General features: G+C 45.2%; 1 protein-coding gene across 1 annotated transcript in view; it reads left to right on the top strand.

Annotated features, from left to right (window-relative positions):
• The window catches only part of DNTT (DNA nucleotidylexotransferase), a 36,149-nt gene extending 22,327 nt beyond the window's left edge, over nt 1–13,822 (top strand). Inside the window, exons 8-11 of the mRNA XM_059899875.1 lie at nt 673–781; nt 4,368–4,613; nt 11,401–11,484; nt 13,394–13,822. Of these exons, the coding sequence (XP_059755858.1) occupies nt 673–781; nt 4,368–4,613; nt 11,401–11,484; nt 13,394–13,480 (526 nt within the window). The 3' untranslated portion in view covers nt 13,481–13,822. The remainder of the gene's footprint in view (nt 1–672; nt 782–4,367; nt 4,614–11,400; nt 11,485–13,393) is intronic.
• The last annotated feature ends 7,116 nt before the right edge of the window (nt 13,823–20,938 follow it).

Raw genomic sequence — 20,938 nt, 5'->3', positions numbered from 1 at the left:
TTTGTTTGTATTGTTTGTATGCGTGTTTCCCCACTAAGGTTTGGGAACTTAATGCTCAGTGAGAGCCAGTGCGTGGTGCCTGGCACACAGTAGGCACTCGAGAAATATTGGTTGTGTCAATGAGTGAATAAACTCTTCACAGAGATGTGTGCAATTTTTGGATATTGAAGCCCCGTTTCAGAAAGAGACTCCTTCCCTCCCTCTCCATGTCTCCCCATGGTCCTCTTACATGGTGGCTGTTGGCTGTGGAGGTGACGGAGAAAGTGGGAAGACAAGATCAAATCCAAGAAAATGTCCTTAGTCTATGTCATAATTCCAAGAACCCTATCTCATATTACGTGAATATAATTCTTGGTTTGCTTGTTGTCCTGCTTGTCTCTGGTGTGTGGGAGTGTGTGCATGTGTGGGTGTGGAGAAGAAATCATCTTTGCCATTTTTACCCACATGTACCTAATCATATACGTACCGTGTATGATTTTTTAATTTTCCTGTGTCATAAATTTATTTTGCAAGGAGGAGAGTTGTGTAACCAAGGATCTTTTGTTCAAAAAATACATCTTGAGCATTTTGTGTTGCAAACTTTAAGCATGGGGCATAGAAACACAGGTGACTTTCTTAAATTGAGAGCTAAAAATCTAATTTATTTCAATTTTATACAATTTTTAAAATCAGGTGTAAGAAGACTGGACATGATGTAGATTTTTTAATTACCAGCCCAGGATCAACAGAGGATGAAGAGCAACAACTTTTGCCTAAAGTGATGAACTTATGGGAAAGAAAGGTAAGAAGAAAGATCATAAGTAGATGTTTGGACACTCAAGAATTATATTAATACCATTGAATTTGGCACACTATTGACCTTGTAAATGTGTAATGATCATCTAACTGATTCTCAGTTGTTGGCAACAGCTTACACAGTGCCAGTGACATGCAGTGAGACTTATCTGCTTTGGGTCCTAGAGTCCAGGTTGTGAGCTTGTGTATACACACTCGTCCTATTACCAAAGGGACCGAGGGTGGCTTGTCTCTGTGTTGGACGTGCAGAGGCATCAGAGCCCTAAACAAAATGAACAGCGTGTGCTGAGAAGACCTGGGAAGTGTGAACCAGGGTAGAGCAAGCTTAGGGGTGGGGCTAAGACTAGGATAAAATCAGCCTAAGATGTGTTGGGGCTGCCTTGAACTCTGTGTTGGTCAATAACCACCTTGACTTTGTGCTGAGATGGGAAGAAGTGAGCTAATGAGGGCAAGCTGGGCCCAGCAGAGGTCATGGCTCAGGAGCCCCCACCCACTGAGATCAGATTTGCCCCGGGCCGCATATTGCCCAGTGGAGGGAACTAAGGATGACCCTGCGGCCAGAGCCACCTGCAGGGCCCTGACTCCTGCCCGACTCCAGTGAGAGGTCTGAGGAGACCAGAGGGCCCTTCCCTAGGAACCCGAAGGCCTGGATGGGTCGAGGAGGCTGGGGTTGGTGTTTTTCCAGCACAGCTTCTTTTTCCCTGCATGATTTAGCATCTTCTGGGTGTGGACAAATCTCCCTGACACACAGGAGAAAGAAGACCTCAGATACAGTTAGTACAAGAAACACGCAACCCGGGTGCCAGGAGTACCAGAATTGAAGAACCAACTTTGGAACCAGATCCAAATTCACCCACGAGGCCCCTCTCTCTCTCAGGAGTGGGGATCCAGACGGCCAGGAGCTCTGAGAGTGAACATCATAGGCTGAGCCAGGGGAATGCCGGACGAGAAAGAGTCAGCGGAACCTAGGCTGGCCCTACTTCTCCGCTCGAGCAGGAAAGCTGAAAGATTCTCATGGACAGACAGCACCCTGATGGGCTCTGCCAGCCACGGGCTGGGTGGAGAGAGGGCTGCCTGGACCCCCATCAGAGGCTCTGGCAAGGGTGGACCTATTTGACCTTGGTATACAGTCACCACCCTCCCCATGCTCTGAGACTGTCCCAGCCCGGCATGGGATGGGGTTGGGAGATGGGGACAAGGAGCCTCATTTTCGTTGGTCTTTCTTCGGCCACCAGGCAGCCATACTGCTGGTCCCCAAGCAAAGAGATGGGCAGACACTGGTGGAGGCAGAGGTTAAGCACTTGAGTTTTAGATTTGGGATTTTAAAAGCACAACCCTGCCATTTACTGGCTGTAGGAGCTGGGACTCTTTCCTAGCTTCTCTTTCCTCACCTGTAAAACAGGGATAGCAAGCCTCTCTCATTCGCTAATGGGAGGATTAACTGAGAGAATTAGATAAGGCATTTGGTGCAGGGCTTGATAAATGCCTATTAAACAGTGGCTATAGTCATGATCTCTCCTGCACGACTGTATATTGAACTCTGCCGGAGAGCCAGGCACTGTGCCGGGTGAGGGGACCCAGGGGAGAACATGAGCAGCTGCACCCCTTCCCTTGCTGACAAACAGGCACCAACTCTGTCCACACCCCTGCAGCCCCACGCCTGCCCCCAACATCTCGGTTGTGAATCATGGTTAACTTCCACCTCTACCTCACTCCCCACCCCTGCCTTTCTTACCGAAATCTGCACTTTCCAGATTAAAATGATTATATCTCATGCAGGCACACTCGAGCACATGCTTACACGACACACGCATATACACATACGATGTTTTAAAACACCTGCAGAACGAATGAACAGCCAGTGGGTATGGTTTTCAGTTGCCTATCAGATGAATCTACATGTGGTCCTTGTAGAAGACCTCTCGGTGGAAGAAATGGAGGAAAAGAGCTTGGAAATACTGATCTTGGGGGGAGGGTGCCATCCAGAAGACTCCACTGGCCACCAGCAATTCACCCCAAAGAGGGGAGGGCTGGCTGGGTGTAGTTTGGGTTCATGCCTGGCGGGTGGCCCGTCTGTCTATGACCAGCCAAAGTATCACCACCACGTGGCAATAGTACAAACACAGTTTACAACTTTTAGGAAGCCAGCTTTGTGAATTTTTTTAAAGGGGGGAGGGATGTTATAAATTTGGCTTCAAAGTGAGACTGTTTTGATATTTTAATAGCTCGCTTTTCAGATTTACATAATTCAAATTGACATGAAAGGCTGCTATATTGACTAATCTTAGTAAGTTTCATTAAAAAGCAGAATTGTGTCTTCCCGGAGTTGGTTGTTAGATTTGTCTAGGGCAACATCTGCCTCCTGCACCAGAGGCTCTTCCTGACATCAGCGCTCCCCACCCCCCAATCCCCCCACTCCCCACCCCTGCTTCAGATGGTGCCGGTTCTTCCTCATACCTTTTCTGGGAGAGGCACTGAAGGGCCAAGTGTTCCCTCTTCTGGGATCAGCAAAAGGAAAAGCATCCCCTCCTCAAAGTGTTGGGTTGAATTGAAACAATGTCTCTTGGGGGTGGGGGTGGGTTGCACACGAAATGCCAAGCGCTTCTAATAACAATAGCAAATGGAACTAGTGATGCTCCAAGTGTGGTCCCTAGATCAGAAGCGTCAGCACCACCTGGGAACTTATTAGAAATGCAAATTCATCTCCCCCCACCCCGCCCCCGCACGAATCAGTCTGGGGACAGGACCTCCCAAACTGTGCTTTAACAAACCTTCCAAATGCGTCTGATGATAATATTTGAGAATGTCTGACCTAAAGAATCTGAGAACAAATCATACACCCTAATAGCTATGACTAGATTATTTTCAGGTTATTTGCTCTTTCAGTTGCTGCTCAGATTCAGCAGTTAGTTGCATAGTTCTGCCTTTCCCTACCCCACATCTGCCCTGTGCCGTGAGGAAGTCCCACGGAGCAGATAAATTGGAGGATGGCAGCTTGCTGGGCGTAACTTTCTGACTAGGCAACGTTCGGTGACGTGCCACAATTTTGTCTGAGTGTCCAAGGCAGGCAGAGCAACAATCTCAAAGTGCTCCCTAGAAAGAGCGAGTCATCAGGCCCCAACGCGGCTGAGCCTCAGTCACAACCTTTTGGGCCAAGTAGACCTAGTCATCAGTATAATATGGAGGGACACTAAGTCCGAACAACCGCATAGAAACGGCACGGCTTTTTGTTCAAAGTTGGTTTGTACTTAAGGGAGTGCGGCAGGTTTCTGAGCACTGGTCTGCCGTCAGACCTTGGGGGAGTGGATTCTCTGGCAGCTTTGCCATGAAGCGGCCTTGGCTTGGGCCCTCTAATCGCTAAATTCCTCTGCTGCAGAGGGAGCGTAACACACCCACTCCTTGGCTCCCTCTGCTAGTGTCGCCAGGTGGGCTCACAACGCAAGGACAAAACGCACCCACGTTTTGCTTAAATCTGCAAAGCTTTCTTTAAGAGCGTTCATTAAGAGCCCAATATAAAATCTCTGACCCTCTGCATCAGGGACTCTTCCTGACGTCTTTCTGTTTATTTTCAGGGATTACTTTTATACTATGACCTTGTGGAGTCGACGTTTGAAAAGTTCAAGGTGCCAAGCAGGCAAGTGGATACTTTAGATCATTTTCAAAAATGCTTTCTGATTTTAAAATTGCACCATCAGAGAGTGGACAGTGACACGTCCATCCAAGAGGAAGGAAAGACCTGGAAGGCCATCCGTGTGGACCTGGTCATGTGTCCCTACGAGCAACATGCCTTTGCCCTGCTCGGCTGGACTGGCTCCCGGGTAAGTGCTACCTGGCTCTGTGGGATGGTCTTAGCTTTCCAGAAGAGGTAGACTGGGTCTACCTGGGCCCAGGGGAGAGACAATGGCAGTGGGGGTGGGGATGGGGGGAGACGGACAAGGAGGGGGGAGGGGGTGGACAGGAGAGAGGGAAGTGGCCAGAAATCTCTAAATCAGGGCATTCCACCTGCACATGGTCAAGTGAGACAGATGCATTTACAACAGTTATTCTCAAAATGAGATCCCCTCTGAATTGGGAGATTGGGATTGACATGTATACACTGATGTGTATAAAATGGATGACTAATAAGAAAATAAATAAATAAATAAACATTAAAAATAAAAAATATGACACACACAAAAAAGAAAGAAGCCAAGACACAAAAGGCCACATATTGTATAAATCTATATGAAATCTCCAGAATTGGTAAATCCATAGAGACAGAAAGTAGATTAGAGGTTGCCAGGGGCTAGGTGGAGAAGAAAAGGATGTGACTGCTAACAAGCATGGATTTCTTTGGGGGTGATAAAAATGTTCTGTAATTACAGATTGGTGATAGTTGGACAACTTCATAAATATACGAAAAGCCACTGAATTGTACACTACAAAACAGTAAATTTTACTGTATGTGAACTATACCTCAATTTAAAGAAAGAATAAATGAATTAGCACAAAATGTGTAGTTAGTGAAACTTACTGATATATTAAATGAAGCATATCTTAAATATTTCATCTGTCATGAAATCTTACCTTCTAATAAGTCTAAGAAACTTGTTTTTATGATGTAAACATTTTTGTTAAAAACAACATCACAACTGTCAATAATTTTTACCGTGTTTCAATGTACCCATCAAAACTTTAGATTAAAAAAGACTTTAAGAAGAAAAGTTGCAAATTAAAACAAAACCGAGTACGGATTTATACCAGTTACACGATTCCCTTAGAGTGGCTCATGAATCATCGGTATATTCTGAGCATCATAGATGATTATGATTACAGACTTATTTACACAAGGTAAAGTTTATAAATCTTTGACTAGGAGTCAAATTTCTAACAAGGAGTCAATGACTGCTAATTTTTTATTTTGTACCACAATGGATGTCCAAAACTTAGTATTTCTGCTCTTGGCTATGTCTCAATTCTATTAATTCCCTTCTGGGGGAAAAAAAAAGACAATTCTACAGGAACTCAGAACAACTGCATGTAATAGCTTAAAATCGTATTAATTCAAATTAATATTACTGGAGGAATGTATGACATTACTACCATAAAATAATAATGTGTGAATTATTAATATACCAAAATAAAATTATCTTCTTATTCCTACTACACAGAATAATTCATTTTAATTCTAGAGACGTATACTTAATTGCCAAGCCAAGAGCCTGCCTACTTCATTCATTAAGTCAACAACTATTGGCTGAGCAGTTATTATGTTCACAATATTATAAGGAATACAAAGATACTGGTTCCCACACTCAAGGGATTTATAATGTAATACAAGATGGAAATGGGCAGGTAATAGAATGTGGGGATGGATTATAAATGTTGAGGACCTTACAGTTTAACCTATAGGTAACGGGGAAACTATTAAATGATTTGAACCATCTACTGAGTTAGACTAGGAGATTAACACAATAGTCTAGACAAGGATGAGAAAGATCTAAATTAATGGCGGGGAAAGGCAGATGAAGAAAGACTCTCAAGTCATATTTAGGTGGTAAAATCAGTAGGACTTGGGTGACTGCATATAGAGGAAGCAATACCACCTAGAAGTTAAGGTTTGCATAGGCTTTGAAAACACACTAAAAAAAAGAAAAAAAAAGAGATCCCCTGACCAGCAGCATCAGTCTTACCTGGGAACAGGTTAGACATGTAAATTCTCCACCCCACCTCAGACCTACTGAATCAGAAACTCTGGGGGAAGAGCCCAGCAGTTTGTGTTTGAAAGAACCCTGCAGGTGACGCAGCTAAAGTATGAGAACCATGGAAGCAGAGAAAGCAGTCTGGTGGCTAAGGGCACACGTTTGGCTCATCCCAGACCTGGTCACAAGCCCCTGCCCTGACTCTTACCAGCTAGGTGATCTCCGTCAAGTTCCCCATGTCCTCTAAGACTTAGTTTTCCCATCAGGAAAGTCAGGGCAAAAATGCCTCTACCTCCCTGCGTTGCAGAGATCCAGTGAGATGAAGCTGGCAAAGCCCCCAGCACCATGCCAGGCACGGGGCCAGTGCTGGCTGAGTGGCAGCTCCCAGCTCCCATCATGTGATATTCATAGACATGGTGCCCGGGATTTGTCCCATTAGCTTGTGCTCCACCCTCCCAGCTAACACCCCACACTGTTTTCCCATGTAGTTGACTGTTGCTTTGAGTGACATGAGTCGTTAAAGGAATTTATATGATAAATGACGTAGAAATTAATTGTCCTCAACCTTGAGTTAAATGTCAGGTGTGTTTGCTTTCAGGGGGAATCATTTCAGCACAGGATCTCAGCACTAGAGCTTCTTACCCTAATCAAAAATGTTGGCTGGCATCTTTCATTCATAAAAATTAGGGAAGCTGATGAAACAATACATCATAAATGCACTTTGTTTGATAGACGTACATCTTTGGGAACAGAGTCTGTTGGGAAAGGGGAGAGTTCCAAAAAGAAGTCCAAAGTTATACAAGGTCATGCCAGTCAGGATTCGCTGGCAGAAATGGTTGTTCTTTGTCCACTTTGTTTTTAACATGGGCATCTCTTCAGCGCATTTTATTCTCTTTTCTCAGAGTTCTCAGAAATTACTGTTATTGGCTCTGCGGGGCACTAACAGAGCACTAAGCTCTCCCACTTTTTAGCTGGGTGACTTTAAACAAATTATAACCTCTTCAAGTCCTAGTTGCCCCATCTATATTGTGGATAACAGTGGCGCCCACCTCCCAAGTTTGCCATTTGGTTAAATGAGATGCGTGTGTTTAAATGTGGTAAGGGCTCAGCCAACGGTAGCTACTTGTGTTATCATCTTTACGCCCCCGCATATGTGACCACTGAATGCGATGTGTTTTGTCCCCAGGTGGATACATGTTGGTGGGTGACCAGGTTTAGGTCTGGTCTAAAATTTTGTGGGTGAGAAATTTAATTTCACCTTTTAACCCAAAGATTTCAGCACCTGGGAAATGTTCTTAAGCCACTTCACCTATTAATCTGACCCCACTTTGGGGTCATTAACTTACCAGGTTGTCTCGTCTACTAAGCTGACAAAGCTTCCTTTGGATCTTGTGCCTTAAAGATTTCCTGAGTAGGATGCATCCACTGGGACACATTGAGCTGAGGTTTTTCTAGAGCCATCCAAGTACAGTGCAATTTCTGGACTGGGTATGGAGTTCATTAGTTTAAAAAAACAAACAAAAGAAGCTTTTGTTTTCCTCTGAATCATATTTCTTCAGACTAGATCTGCCGTTTGTCAGCATGACTTTATTGGCTGAGATTCCTTCAAGAGTATTGTCCACGTTTGTGTCAGATGCTAGAGGAGGTACACTCTCTCCTCCGGAAACACATGGACAATGGTGGCTAGATGCCTGGGCTACCCCAGCCTCTTTACTAGCCCAAATGGCTCCCTTTCACCAACTTTAAAAAGCATCTCTTCCTTAAAATACCTTACTTCCATTTCCCAGAAGATTGTCATAAGAAACATGCATATTTACAAAGACTACACAGTGAATAGCGCCCTCTGGAGTTTTTCAGTGCGCAACTTGCACAACTGTATGCAGCATGCACGGGCCAACCTCTGAAGTGTGTTGAGACCAGTGATACAGCCAGACTGTAGTACCACTGCCCCTGCTCAATGTTCAGCTTTCTTTATCTGAAACAAAAGACAACATCCTTGCCCTGCCTATCTCACAGGGTTGTTGAGAGAAACTAAAGAGCTTGTAAAGCAGAAGGCAGAACTGTCCAGGGTAAAGAACCTGAGCTTTGGGATTCAGGAGTGAGTCCTAGCTCTATCATTGGCTGTGTGGCCTTGGGTAAATTACTTAGGCTCTCTGGGCCTCCTTTCTTCATCTGAAAAATGGGGCTAATAACAGTACCAACCTCACAGGATTGTAATGAGGATTAAATTAGACAGTGCCTTCATCTTAACACAATTCTGAGGCTAATTGTATACTTAATACTGTTCTTTTAGAAGTATTGTTAGACTCTTTCAGAAGCTGTTAAATACTAGTGATAATAGAGTAGATCAGAAATTAATATAAAGCAAGAAATCAACCCAGTGCCCAGCACAGGATAAGTTCTCCATAAACATTAACTAGGATATCATTGCCCGGATTATGACCACAGCTATTCTGACTGGTCTCTTGCCCCCTACAGCCGAGTGATCCTGTTATAACATAAGTCAGATCGGGTCACTCTCCTGCTCAAAACCTGGCAGGGGCTCTGCATTCAATGCAGAGTAAAAGTCTTCCAGTGGCCACGAGGCCCTGCGTGGTCTCCCCACCCCCTCATCTCTCTGAACTCCTCCCCACTGCTCTCTCCCTAACCAGCCAGGCTCGCCCCTCCCTAAGGCCTCTGTTCTAGCTGTTCCCTCTGCACGGTGTGCTCTTCCCAGAGTCCACTTGGCTAGCTCCTTCACCTCGGGCAAGTCCTTGCTCAGATCCTACCTCCTTTATGAGGCCTGCGCTGTACACAGCATGACCTTTGAACATATCATGTAATTTACTTATGCTGTTACTGTGTCTTATTTGTGTCCCCTGTTGAATCCAAGCCTCACCAAGGCAGACAATGTTTTGTTCTCTGTTATATTCCAAGCATCCAGAACACACCTGTCACATAGTAGGTGCTCAATAAATATTGGTTGAGTCAATATTATTACCCTCCAAATGGAAGACATCATTATAATTCCTAACAGAATATGGAAAAATGCTCCTGAGGATTTAGCAGAGAAGTCCAGAAATAGATCTCTCACCACACAGAAGTGGGGAGCCAAGGGGGGCTTCTCACTGCACCTGTTACCCCATCCTCGCCAGCCTCCCCCCACGCCCAGTGTGAGGAGCCATTGCTCTAAGTGCTGGGGGGACTGGAGGCAAATGGCCCAGGGCTGTAGGAGACCGTGTGCTAAGCAACACTCCTGTACTTTCACAGACCAGCAGCTACTGCACCCAGAATCTGCTTCACCCTGATCCTTCCACAGCCATAGTTTGTCCTCCACTCCCTTATAAAGAACTTCTGGCTGGAAAGTCTGTCTTCACACACCCAGGTGAGGAAGGGCAGTTCCCAGTCTCCGCCAGCTTTCCCATACTCGCCACTAGAGAGCGCAATGATTCCATCCTTGCTCCCTAATCCCACATGGAAAGGACAAAATTTCTAGATCTGTGCTTCTTAGGAAAATTAACCTCAATGACAACTTCATTCATTGTCCTCCTTTTCCAGGGTTTCCCTGTCCTCTATCTAAGGCTTCAGGTTTTGCTCCCTGGAGCCTCCGAGCCCACCCTGATCATCGGAGATGCTACTCTGGGGCAGGTGGCTCAGACCATCAGTTTTACAGAATCTCGTATGAGAGGATGTTACAGCCAGAGGGGACCTTACTCATGCACTTCCCCCACCCTCCTGTTTGACCAACCGAGATTCAGAGAGGCTGGGTGACTTGCAGAGAGATGCACAGACAGACAGGAACAAAATCCAGGCTGGAATCTGGGTCTCCTAACTCCTCATCCTCTTTTACATTAGTGATATTCCAAATAAAAAACAACACCAAGTATTATTTATCCAGCATTTACTCTGGGCCAGGTATTATTCTGGACACAATCCTCACAATCTTCATTTATTCATTCAACAAATATTTGCTGTACATCTTCTATGTGCCAGGCGTCATTTGAGGAGGAAATATGGTTATGAACAGAACAAATCAGGTTCCTTTTTTCACAGAGCTTACAGTCTAGTGTGTGCATGTGAGCATGGAGTTTTGTCATCGTAAACTATTGCCCTGGGGGAGAAAATTGCTTGGAGAATGTTTAGTGGAGATAGACATTTCATTACAGTAAGTCCTCTACATACTAACCTTCAAATTGCAAACTTTCAAATATGCAAACATGCATCTGGTTCCAGCAAGGAACCAGAACCTGTGCCATCAACGTCAGGCATGAGTGAAATTTCAGCTTGCCCTCTGTCTCCTATTGCTGATGATCCTTCAGCTCTACCATCTCCCACCTCCTCTCCCTCCTCCAGTCAGTAACTCTTCTTGCCTGTTCACTCGATGCCAGCCCCTGTGTGCCAGCTGTTGTACTGTACTACTGTACTTTTCAAGGTACTGTACTGTAAGATTTTAAATGTTTTATTTTTTGTGTTTGTGTTTTATGTATTATTTGTGTGAAAAGTATTATAAACCTATTAGAGTACAGTACTATATAGCCGATTGTGTTAGTTGGGTACCTAGGCTAACTTTGCTGGACTTAACGAACAAATTGGACTTACAAATGTGCTCTCGGAACGGAACTCGTTTGTATATAGGGGACTTCCTGTATAGGGATTTAAATATCTCTAAACACATAATACTGAAGACATTCTAGACTTGATAGTAATTTATTTGTTTATTTATTTATTTAAATTTATATATGTATTTGGTTGCACTGGTTCTTAGTTGCGGCAGGCGGGCTCCCTAGTTGCAGCACGTGGGCTCCTTAGATGTGGCACGCATGTGGGATCTAGTTCCCTGACCAGGGATTGAACCCGGGCCCCCTGCATTGGGAGCGCAGAGTCTTAACCACTGCACCACCAGGGAAGTCCTGATAGTCATTTATTTTAATTATTTCTTATCCAGCAGTTTGAGAGAGACCTCCGGCGCTACGCTACACACGACCGGAAGATGATTCTGGATAACCACGCTCTATATGACAAGACTAAGGTAGAGCTGTCTCCCTGAGATGGGCCTCTTTGATCCTCATCACCAAGGCTGGCTCCCTGAGCACTTTTCCGGAACTAATTTTAGTGTCCAGGTTCAGTTTCCTTTGCCCCGAGTGCCCTGTCCCCACCGATCACAGTTGAGGGCAGCTGGAAAGATCCTGATGGGAGCATAGCCCCCACCTGGCCCAGAATGCACCTCGGAGGCTTTGGGCTCAAAGATGATGGGCTAGTTGGACCCCTAGAACCAGTCCAACAGTGATTAACTGAGTTCGGTATATCCTTGGTATTTGCAATGAGTAACGCCAAAGAAAACCAAGGATCCCCCCAAATCACAAATATCACTCAAGTACCCCTCAGATGCAGTGAGAATTAGCATTTTGAGTGATCATATAGGTCATGAATGAGAGTCCACTGCAAGAAGGAGAGCAACAGAGCTGCCCTGAGATGTAGATGAGCAGTCAGCTAGACTCACACACCAGCTGAGACTCACTTGGCGTGCTAGCCTTGCAGTAGTCCAAATGCTGCCTCAGCAAAATGATAGATTACTGTATGAATTAGGAAGAGTTAAATATTCAACTAAGTCCACAAGTGCCAAGATCTACTCTTCCTATGGTAATCAAAGGCACTAAACTAAGCTCTGAGGAGGAAGAAGACACAAAATAACTAGAAGTAATGGTTTTTACCCTTTAGAAGCTTACAGTCTAAATGAGGTGTATTTAGTTAGAGCTGTCTCACAAGTGTCAGAAACCCAATACAAAATAGAAACAGCAAAAAAAAAGAAAAGAAAAGAAAAGAATTTGGCTTATATATTGTAGCATCTGGGATAACATGGACTTCAGGTGTGGCTGTATCAAGGTGATCATGCAAATTTCCCTCAGTGTTGGTTTCACTCTCAGGCAGGGTTTTCCTATGAATTCCATCCTTCTAGCTTAGCTACCCCTTCAGAAAAGAGCTTCTTTCCTAATAAGTCTGGCTAGAGCCCTAGCTGATGTTCACTGGCCAGGCCTGGGCCACGTGCCAATCCCTGAACCCTTTTCCGTGGCTCTTATTGGCCAGGCTTGGGTCGTGTGCCCCTCCTCGGAGGTGGGATTAGCCCCACCTGACCCTCAGAGACTGAGAGTAGGGAGGGGTGGTTTCCCAAAGAAAAATCAAGGTGCTGCTGTCATAAGAGAGGGCTGTGGGTGCTGGCAGGAAAGCCTCAGTTGTCTAGCATGTGAGTGGAGGCAGCTTCACATAACACGATGTAGGAAGACTTACAAATTGACACATAACAAATAGTTCAACAAAAGCGAGTGCCTCCTACAGGCCCAACGCTGTGCTATAACAAGTAGGGCTGGAGGAGAAGTGGTGCTCGATCTAACAGAGATCATGGGGTGGGAGGCTGGTGGGAGCGGGGCAGGGGTGGAAGACCAGGAGGAGAACCCAGCATACACAAGTATCCTATAATCACCGCTCCTCCTTACCAGTGGCAGTAGTACGTAATTCTGACTGCACAGGAGAATTTCCCAGACCCCTTAAACAGATGGATGACAAGATCTGTCCTGAGATTCTGATTTCATTGGACTGCGGTATAGCTCAGTTTTCAACACTTTTTTAAAAAACTCCTTCAGGTAGTTCTAATGAACAACTGTGGTCAAGAACTACAGATCCATAGGAAAAATACCAAATGCCTCTAGTTGAATATGTAAGGCTGTCATAATTTTACCTTAATTTATTAAGTTTTGGGGGTGGGAAAATACAAAAATTACAGAAGTCAGGTAAGATGAATTTTTATCCTCAGAAGCAGGGCAAAGTGTTTTAGCAGTAATTTATTTTGACAAAACAGTTTTACAAGTAATATTTTCACTATGTCAGCACTGAGATGCTTAACAAAAATATCTGAATGCACATATGTCTTGTTATGCTTTCAGAGGATATTTCTCAAAGCAGAAAGTGAAGAAGAAATTTTTGCACATCTGGGATTGGATTACCTCGAACCATGGGAAAGAAATGCTTAGGAAAAAGTTGTCAACTTCTTCTCTGGTTTTTTTTTTTTTTTTTTTTTCAGGTTAGATAAATTATGCTTCATATTATAATGAAAGATGCCTTAGGAAAGTTCGGGATTCTTTAAGTCTTACTGAAGTGCAGATTGCTTCTAGAAATAAATAGTTTGGGAAACATGATCATGCCCCACCTGGTAATGGGTTATGCTCTAATAGGCCATTTGTGGGACTGTTACTTAGAATTCACAATGCATTTTCCACAAACACAGTGTGGTAATTGGTGGCTTGTTTTCAGGAAAGCTCATCAAAGCCCACTTTGCCCACAATGTAGCTGAAATACTGTATATTTCCAATAAAAATAGGAGAAAACAAGATGGTGGAGTCTTTTTTTTTCACTCAAATATTTTAAACTATTCTTAAACAAAAATGTAACAAAATGAAAGAATAAAGAGTTTCAGGTTTACCTTGAGGGGTGAAACAGGTTTAGTCAGAAGATCAGAGATTCTAGAGGGGGTTGTGGGTCCCTCCTGGAGCTTTGGGAGGAGGGGGACTGAGTCCTGACTCTCAGCTCAGGTCAAAGCCTGCTCCTCCCCTGTCACCCGGAGCTGTGTCCCTTGTGTCCTGGCACAAGGCCACATATGGGATGTATTCTCACTGCTTTCACTCAGGAGGAAGCACAATTTCCTAAACCACCATCTCTGAGTCTCTCTCAGGGAGACGCTCTCTCTTGCCCTCTTCATCTTAGGGCACCCAAGGGAACGGAGGCAGCCTTTGGAACTCCCAGGCTGCAGACCCATTTGGACGTCATGCTTTCTCTAGGAGGGCATCGACTCCATGCCTTGAAGAGACCCGAAAGGCCATCTGTTCCAGCTGCTTCTGTGTCCTCAGCCTGCTGGAGAGCTGGGAGGCCTCACAATGATCCTTGCCCTTTCCTTCCGGCCCCCTCAGAGAAGAGGAGATGGCGAGATCCAGGACCCCATAGAGAAGCTTGATGCCCCGCCCTGGGCACAGGGAAGGAGCCTCCTTCCCTTCCTGGTGCTGGAACCTGGGGGTGGGGTGTGTATCAGCTAGTATTGCCCCAAATTCAAACTATCCCAAAACTCAGTGGCTTAAAGCAGCAGAGATCTGCACACAGCCTGGGTGTTTGGCTGAGCTAGGTGGGGCTCTGCTCCTCGGGTCCATCCTCCTCCTCCTGGGACCTGCGGGCTAACCTGGCCCTCTCCTTCTCACGATGACAGCAGAGACAAGAGAGCAAGCAAATCCCAGTGTGTATGTGCTTTTCAAGACCCTTTCCATGTCTGTTAATATCCAGTGGCCGAAGCCGGTCACATGGCTAAGCCTCCAGACATGGGGAGTTACGCTTTGTCACAATGGGATGTATTGCAAAGAGCGTGAACGCATGGAGGGTGAGGAATTGGGCCCATGAATACAAACTACTTCAGAGAGTTACGTGTTTCGTTTCTTTTACATTCTTTTCTCTTCCTATAAAGCATCTCTTTTAATCCTGATAAATCTGGAGGTGCCATTAGAAGCTGGGGAGGGGATTCTTCTGCTCAGCTGGTGACCAAGAGCCCAAACACGGGGGAGCAGGGCCAGAGGGGAGCACTGAGGAAGCCGTGGGAGGGAAGGAAATGAGAGTAGTAGTGCCAGGAGGATGGGGGCGAGGTCCCCTGCCAAAGCTGGCTTCTGAGGGCTGGCGGGGACATGGGGAATTCCTGCTCTCCTGGTCAGCTGTTCCACTGCCCATCAGGGCTTCACGGCTCAGCGTGCTGGCCCATGACAGTGAGGTTGATTGTCGTCATCCACCTTCCTCTTCCCCGGATTATTCAGCAGAATGCTCTGTGGCTGGGCTCAGGCAGCATCTGGGAGATGGACTCATAGCAACACATGGCAGGCCAGCGCGGCCGCACCCTAAGGATTGAGGATGAGCACGTCCATCTCATGGGTGCTGGGCCCCAAACCCAAAGGCTGAGCAGCACCTGGGGCCAGGTGAGCAAATCGGTGGAGAAGGATGTTTGAATCAAAGCTCCTCCAGACACCACATTAGGCATAAAGAGCATGAAGAACAAAGATCTCAGGGAGCCCAAGGGTTGACAACAGAGCACAGCTGGACATCCCCTGAACCGCTCCTTGGAAGGGACAGCCAGAGCTGACGCCCAGGGGCCCCATACCCGCCTCGCTTCTCTCTTTCTACAGCCCAGCAGTCCTTCAATCTCCTATTGAAATCTTCTATTTCTCAAGACAGAATCTGATAGGGCCAGCTTGCCAGTTTGATGTAGGCCAACTGGTCACTGGTTGCTCTCCAGCTAATAGGTGCGCTGCCTTTGGGCCAGGTGTGCATTATGGGTCCAATCAGCCATGTGACGGTGTGTGTGTGTGTGTGTGTGTGTGTGTGTGTGTGTGTGTGTAAGGTGAGGTGGGTGTGGGTAGAGGCTGTTCCTCTTGGAAGGGCTATGGCCATTGGAGGCTGGGAGCTGTAGCTTCTTAGGGCAGAGCCGCTCCCATAGAACCTAAGGCCCCAGGCCCTCCTCCGTGCTTGGTCCACTCTCCAAGTTCAAGGGGCCTCAAGGTCTAACCCCCCCCAGCACCCCTCAGCACCTCTGTCACCAAAGAAACTTCATCCTTGAGGCCAGGGAGGCAGCAAGGAGCCCAGGCCTCCTGGGGAGGGGGAGGGAGGAATCATGGAACAAGGGAAGTCAGGGCTCGATGTCCAAAATCCAGATCTCCCCTTCATCATAACAGTCTCTCGCCAGGAGAGACCTGGAAAACAAGAGAGGAATATGAACAAGACGACAATGCCAGAGAGCAATGGCCGGTCAGCACAACAGTAGGAGTGCTGCCACCTAGAGGGGTGGATGGGCAATGCGGGCTTAGAAGTAGGAGAGCCTTGGGGGCCAGAGGCCTTCACAGAGGAGGAGGGAACACAGCAGGTTTTTTTCTTTTTTTTTTAATTGAAATATAGTTGATTTACAATATTGTATTAGTCTCAGGTGTACAACATAATGCTTTATTTTTATAGATCATACTTCAGTTAAAGTTATTATCAAATATTGGCTATATTCCCTGTCCTGTATGTTACATCTTTGTAACATATTTATTTTATACCTAGTGGTTTGTACCTCTTAATTCCTTTCCTCTATTTTGCCCACACCCCCTCCTCTGTTAACCACTAGTTTGTTCTCAGTATCTCTGAGTCTATTTCTGTTTTGTTATATTCATTCATTTGTTTTATTTTTTAGATTCCACACATAAGTGTTACACAGTATTTGTCCTTCTCTGTCTGACATATTTCACTAAGCATAATACCCTCCAGGTCCATCTATGTTTTGCAAATGGCAAAATTTCATTCTTTTTTATTCTATTGTTTTAAAGAATGGGAGGATTTGGATCCATATTCGTGGTTCGAGCACAGAGACCAGGGAAGGTACATCATGTTTTATAAGCAGCAACAAGGGTAGCTGATCCAGGAGCCAGAGCTTTTGTTTCTATTTTCTGGGGGGCCAGCACGGTGCAGCATGCAAGATCCTAGTGCCCCGACCAGGGACAGAACCCGCCCCCTCTGCAGTGGAAGCGTGGAGCCCTAACCACTGGACCACCAGGGAATTCCCAGAGCTTGTTTTTGGAATGAACTTCTGGAAATGAACTTCCCAAGCCTTCTTGTGCACGCTGAAAATGTCAAAGGGGGAATAAGAAGTTTTTGTTTTGTATGACAGAGGTAAAAACTGGCAGCCCATGGGACAAATACAGCCCATAGGTGTATCTTGTTTGGCCTTCACTGTGTTTTAGGAAATTTTTAAACTAGTGATCAGTGCTTAAAACCTCATAGAGTACATTAAAAAAAAAAAAAAAAAAAGGGATTTATAACTTCTCTCGGGAAACAATTCATGGCAACAATGGGCCACATTCCTACCTGGCATCCGGGGCTATTGCTGAGAGGTGCTGCCCTCCGTGGCTGGGCCGAGGTCTCCAGTTCAGCACCAGCCCTCAGGCATCAGCCACTGCCTCTCCTTTCAGGGTCTGAGCAGCTCCCTTAGGTGTCAGTGTTTGGGCTCATCCTCTCACCTGTGGAGTTCAGGAGTCCGAATGGTCAAAAGAACCCTTCCAAGTTACAACAATGACACAAGAGCTACTTTCCCCATTTGAGAGTCAATTTATGGAAGTTAGCCCGCAGGGAACACAGATGCGCGACAGGAATGCCACCACTCCCCCTGCCCTGTAGACATTGATAATCAATCCGTTGGACCCAGAACCTTCTCAACACAAGTGACTTTTCCAGGAAAGGCTTTTCCAATTTATCGGGTGAAAGCTTTTTTTTTTTTTTTTGGTGGCAAAATATATGTATCATAAATTTCACCATTTTAACCACTTTTAAGGGTACAATTCAGTGGCATTAATTACTTTCACAAAGTTGTGCAACCACCGTCACTATCCATTTCCTGAACTGTCTCATCAGAACTGAACTGTCTCACAGAAACTGAACTGAACAGTCTCACAGAAACTCTGTGCTCATTAAACAATAACTCCACACTCCCCCTCCCCCCAGGCCCTGGTAACCTCAGTTCTACTTTCTGTCTCTATGAATTTGCCTATCCCAGGTACCTCATGTAAGTGGAATCATACAATACTTATGCTTTTGTTTTGGGCTTGTTTTGCTTAGCATAATGTTTTCAAGGTTCATCTATGTTGTGGCATTTGTCCCTTTAGAAGGCTGAATAATATTCCATTGTACATCTAATATACCACATATTATTTATCCATTCATCAGTTGATGGACATTTGGGTTGCTTCCACCTTCTGGCTATTGTGAATAGAGCCACTATGAGCATTGGTATCCAATATCTGTTTAAGTCCTTCCTTTCAGTTCTTTTGAATGTAAACCTAGAAGAAGAATTGCTGAATCACATGGTAATTCTATAATTTTTTGAGGAACCACTGTACTGTTTTCCATAGTGGCTGTACATTTTGCATTCCTGCCAACAGTATACAAGGGTTCTAGTTTCTCCACGTCCTTGTCAAGATTTGTTATTTTCTTTTCCTTTCTTTTTCTTTTTTTTTTGGTTTTTTGTTGTTATTTTGTTTTGCTTGTTTTTAATGAGAGCCATTCTAGTGGATGTGAAGTGGCAGATGAAGACTTTTTGCCTGTCCTGGAACCAAAAGACAGTTCAGGCTGAAAACAGTTATACGCTGGACAGGGCTTCAGGTATATGTACACGTGTCACATCTGGAGTTGCTGGCTAAGGTGAGCTGGGGAAATGGGGGGGTGGGGAGTGGGCAGCAGCTACTCCCACTGGGAAATGCCTCATGGTCTGACATCACATGGCAGGTCATGTTCACAAGCCTCAAATCCCCAAATCCACCAAGTTTTCTCCTAGTACCTTCCACTGCCCCAGTGTTTCCTGAGTATGATATTCAAGACTATTTAGGTAGTATGTAGGTGAATACCTTTGTACTGATATAATAAAAAATATTCACTGAGTGCCTACTAAGTAACTCATTTTTCTAGGCATTGGGCATGGAACAGAACAAAACTCTCTGATTCTAAGCATGGAGGTTATATTCTAGAAAGGTGTTTATTTTCATACATGTTACAAAAATAATGCTTTTCCATTTATAATAGTGATATAAAGCTTCCCTTCTGAGTACACTTATTTAAGTGAGAAAAATGAATCAACGTAGGGGAAAACATTTAGTAAATATTACCAGTGGGATGGGGACATGGCAAGAATTGGGAGGGAAGATAGAGGAGCACAGGGGGCTGATGTTTGGGAAACGTGCAGGTGGCCTGCTTACCTTCACTCACCAACTGCCCAGCGCTGATTCTCTCAAGGTCCCCACCACACAAAAGCCCTAAGAGGTACGTGATGGAGGAGTTTCCCCATGAGAACAGCAAAGATTCTAACAGGGGTTCTTGAGGTAATTTTCTTATTTGGAAAGCCTTGTTAGGAATTCCACAAATTCCCTCTGCTAAAGCTGCACACGAATTTTTGTTCTTGGACAGAATTTTATCAATTAAGGTGGCGACTATTAATTGGAACTCAGCGCTCCCCAGTGCCTCCTGCTTTGGGAGCAGAGCGCCCTCTGGTGGCAGACAAGAGAACCTTCGGCGGCAAGTACAACATAATAGCAGATCAAAGAAGCCCAAGAATATTGAACAGGAACTTGGAGACATCCTAGTCCTCCCCTCTTGTTGTGCAGGTGATGAACCAAGGTCTGGAGAGAGGCCCTGGCCTTCCCAGAGTCACACAGTTAATGCCAGAATCTCTGTTGATTCGGCAGAAATTATGCACACAGGCCGGGCTCCCCTCATTACTAGCTGTGTGACCTTGGACAAGTTACCTAACCTCTCTGAGCCTCGATTTCCTCTTTTATGAAATCAAGATCATAATGGTTTCTCCCTTTGCATCTGCTGGAGGATTAGATGAGCTAACACTGTAAAGTGCTTGATCTGGGATCCTTTGGATTGTGAAGGACCAAAGAACAAGTTACTTTCCTTGGGGGAAGTGACATTTAAGTACACTGCCAGTGCTTCACTTGCAGTACTTTATACCAGTAAGTACCAACCCCCTGAAGCCAGAACAGGAGGTGGTGAAGATTAGGACTACAGTCCTGGCTCTTGGACCCCCAGACCAGAGCCTGTCTTGACCTGACCAGCAACAGCTACGCCTCCTGAAACTCTCTAGGCACCAGGCTGAGGGTGACAGGAGGCAAAGGTCCTGTCCCATGACTCTGGAGTTTCTTGGAAATCAAGGGCTACTTTACGGGGACTTTCGGGTACTCACCGACCTTTATCTCTTACGGATAGATGGGAGCTATAGTGGGAGTCAACTTTATCTGTTATGAATGCACTTTTTTTCAATTAATTCACACCACTGTAAGTATTTCAAACCCTTCCCTCCAACATGTATATCAAAGGACCCAGAACAGTACAGAAACCCACCTCTATTATCAATTAAGCTCATTATCCTTTACTCTTTCTGCAAACTTAAATCATCCCTCAAAAGCAATTTGTTTTACAATTTCCAGGACCAATAAAATTACCTTTGTAGACACCCAGTTTTCTCATCTGTAAAATGGACATAAGTAACACCCACACAACATTACCTCCTGGGTTCGGTGTAAAAATCAAACAAAATAACAAATGAAAAGTGCTTTGAAAACTAAAAAGTGCTATAAATGTAACAGGGATTAGTCTTTTTCATATAATCTGGGCATCGTTCAGGCACCTGGGGACTGCTTCCCAGAAAGGCAGGCATACGACTTAAGAAGACAAATCAGTCCTCTCATACGGGCTGGCACTGTAAATCCAAGGACAAGAATATACTGTTTTAAAGAAATCCAGCTCCTTTGCTGAAGTTGGAAACAAGGGAGACTCTTCATGACCCTCACTGTGGTGTACTTGGATTCGAATGGCACTGTGGCCTGCAATCCATTTTGCATCCTACATGTCCCTGGTATGTAGGGGATAATATTTTC

The sequence above is a fragment of the Balaenoptera ricei genome, chromosome 16, assembly GCF_028023285.1.
Source record: "Balaenoptera ricei isolate mBalRic1 chromosome 16, mBalRic1.hap2, whole genome shotgun sequence".
In the NCBI taxonomy this organism is placed as follows: Eukaryota; Metazoa; Chordata; class Mammalia; order Artiodactyla; family Balaenopteridae; genus Balaenoptera; species Balaenoptera ricei.
Note: the sequence above shows the minus strand (reverse complement) of the source record. Positions and strands in the feature narration are given on the sequence as shown.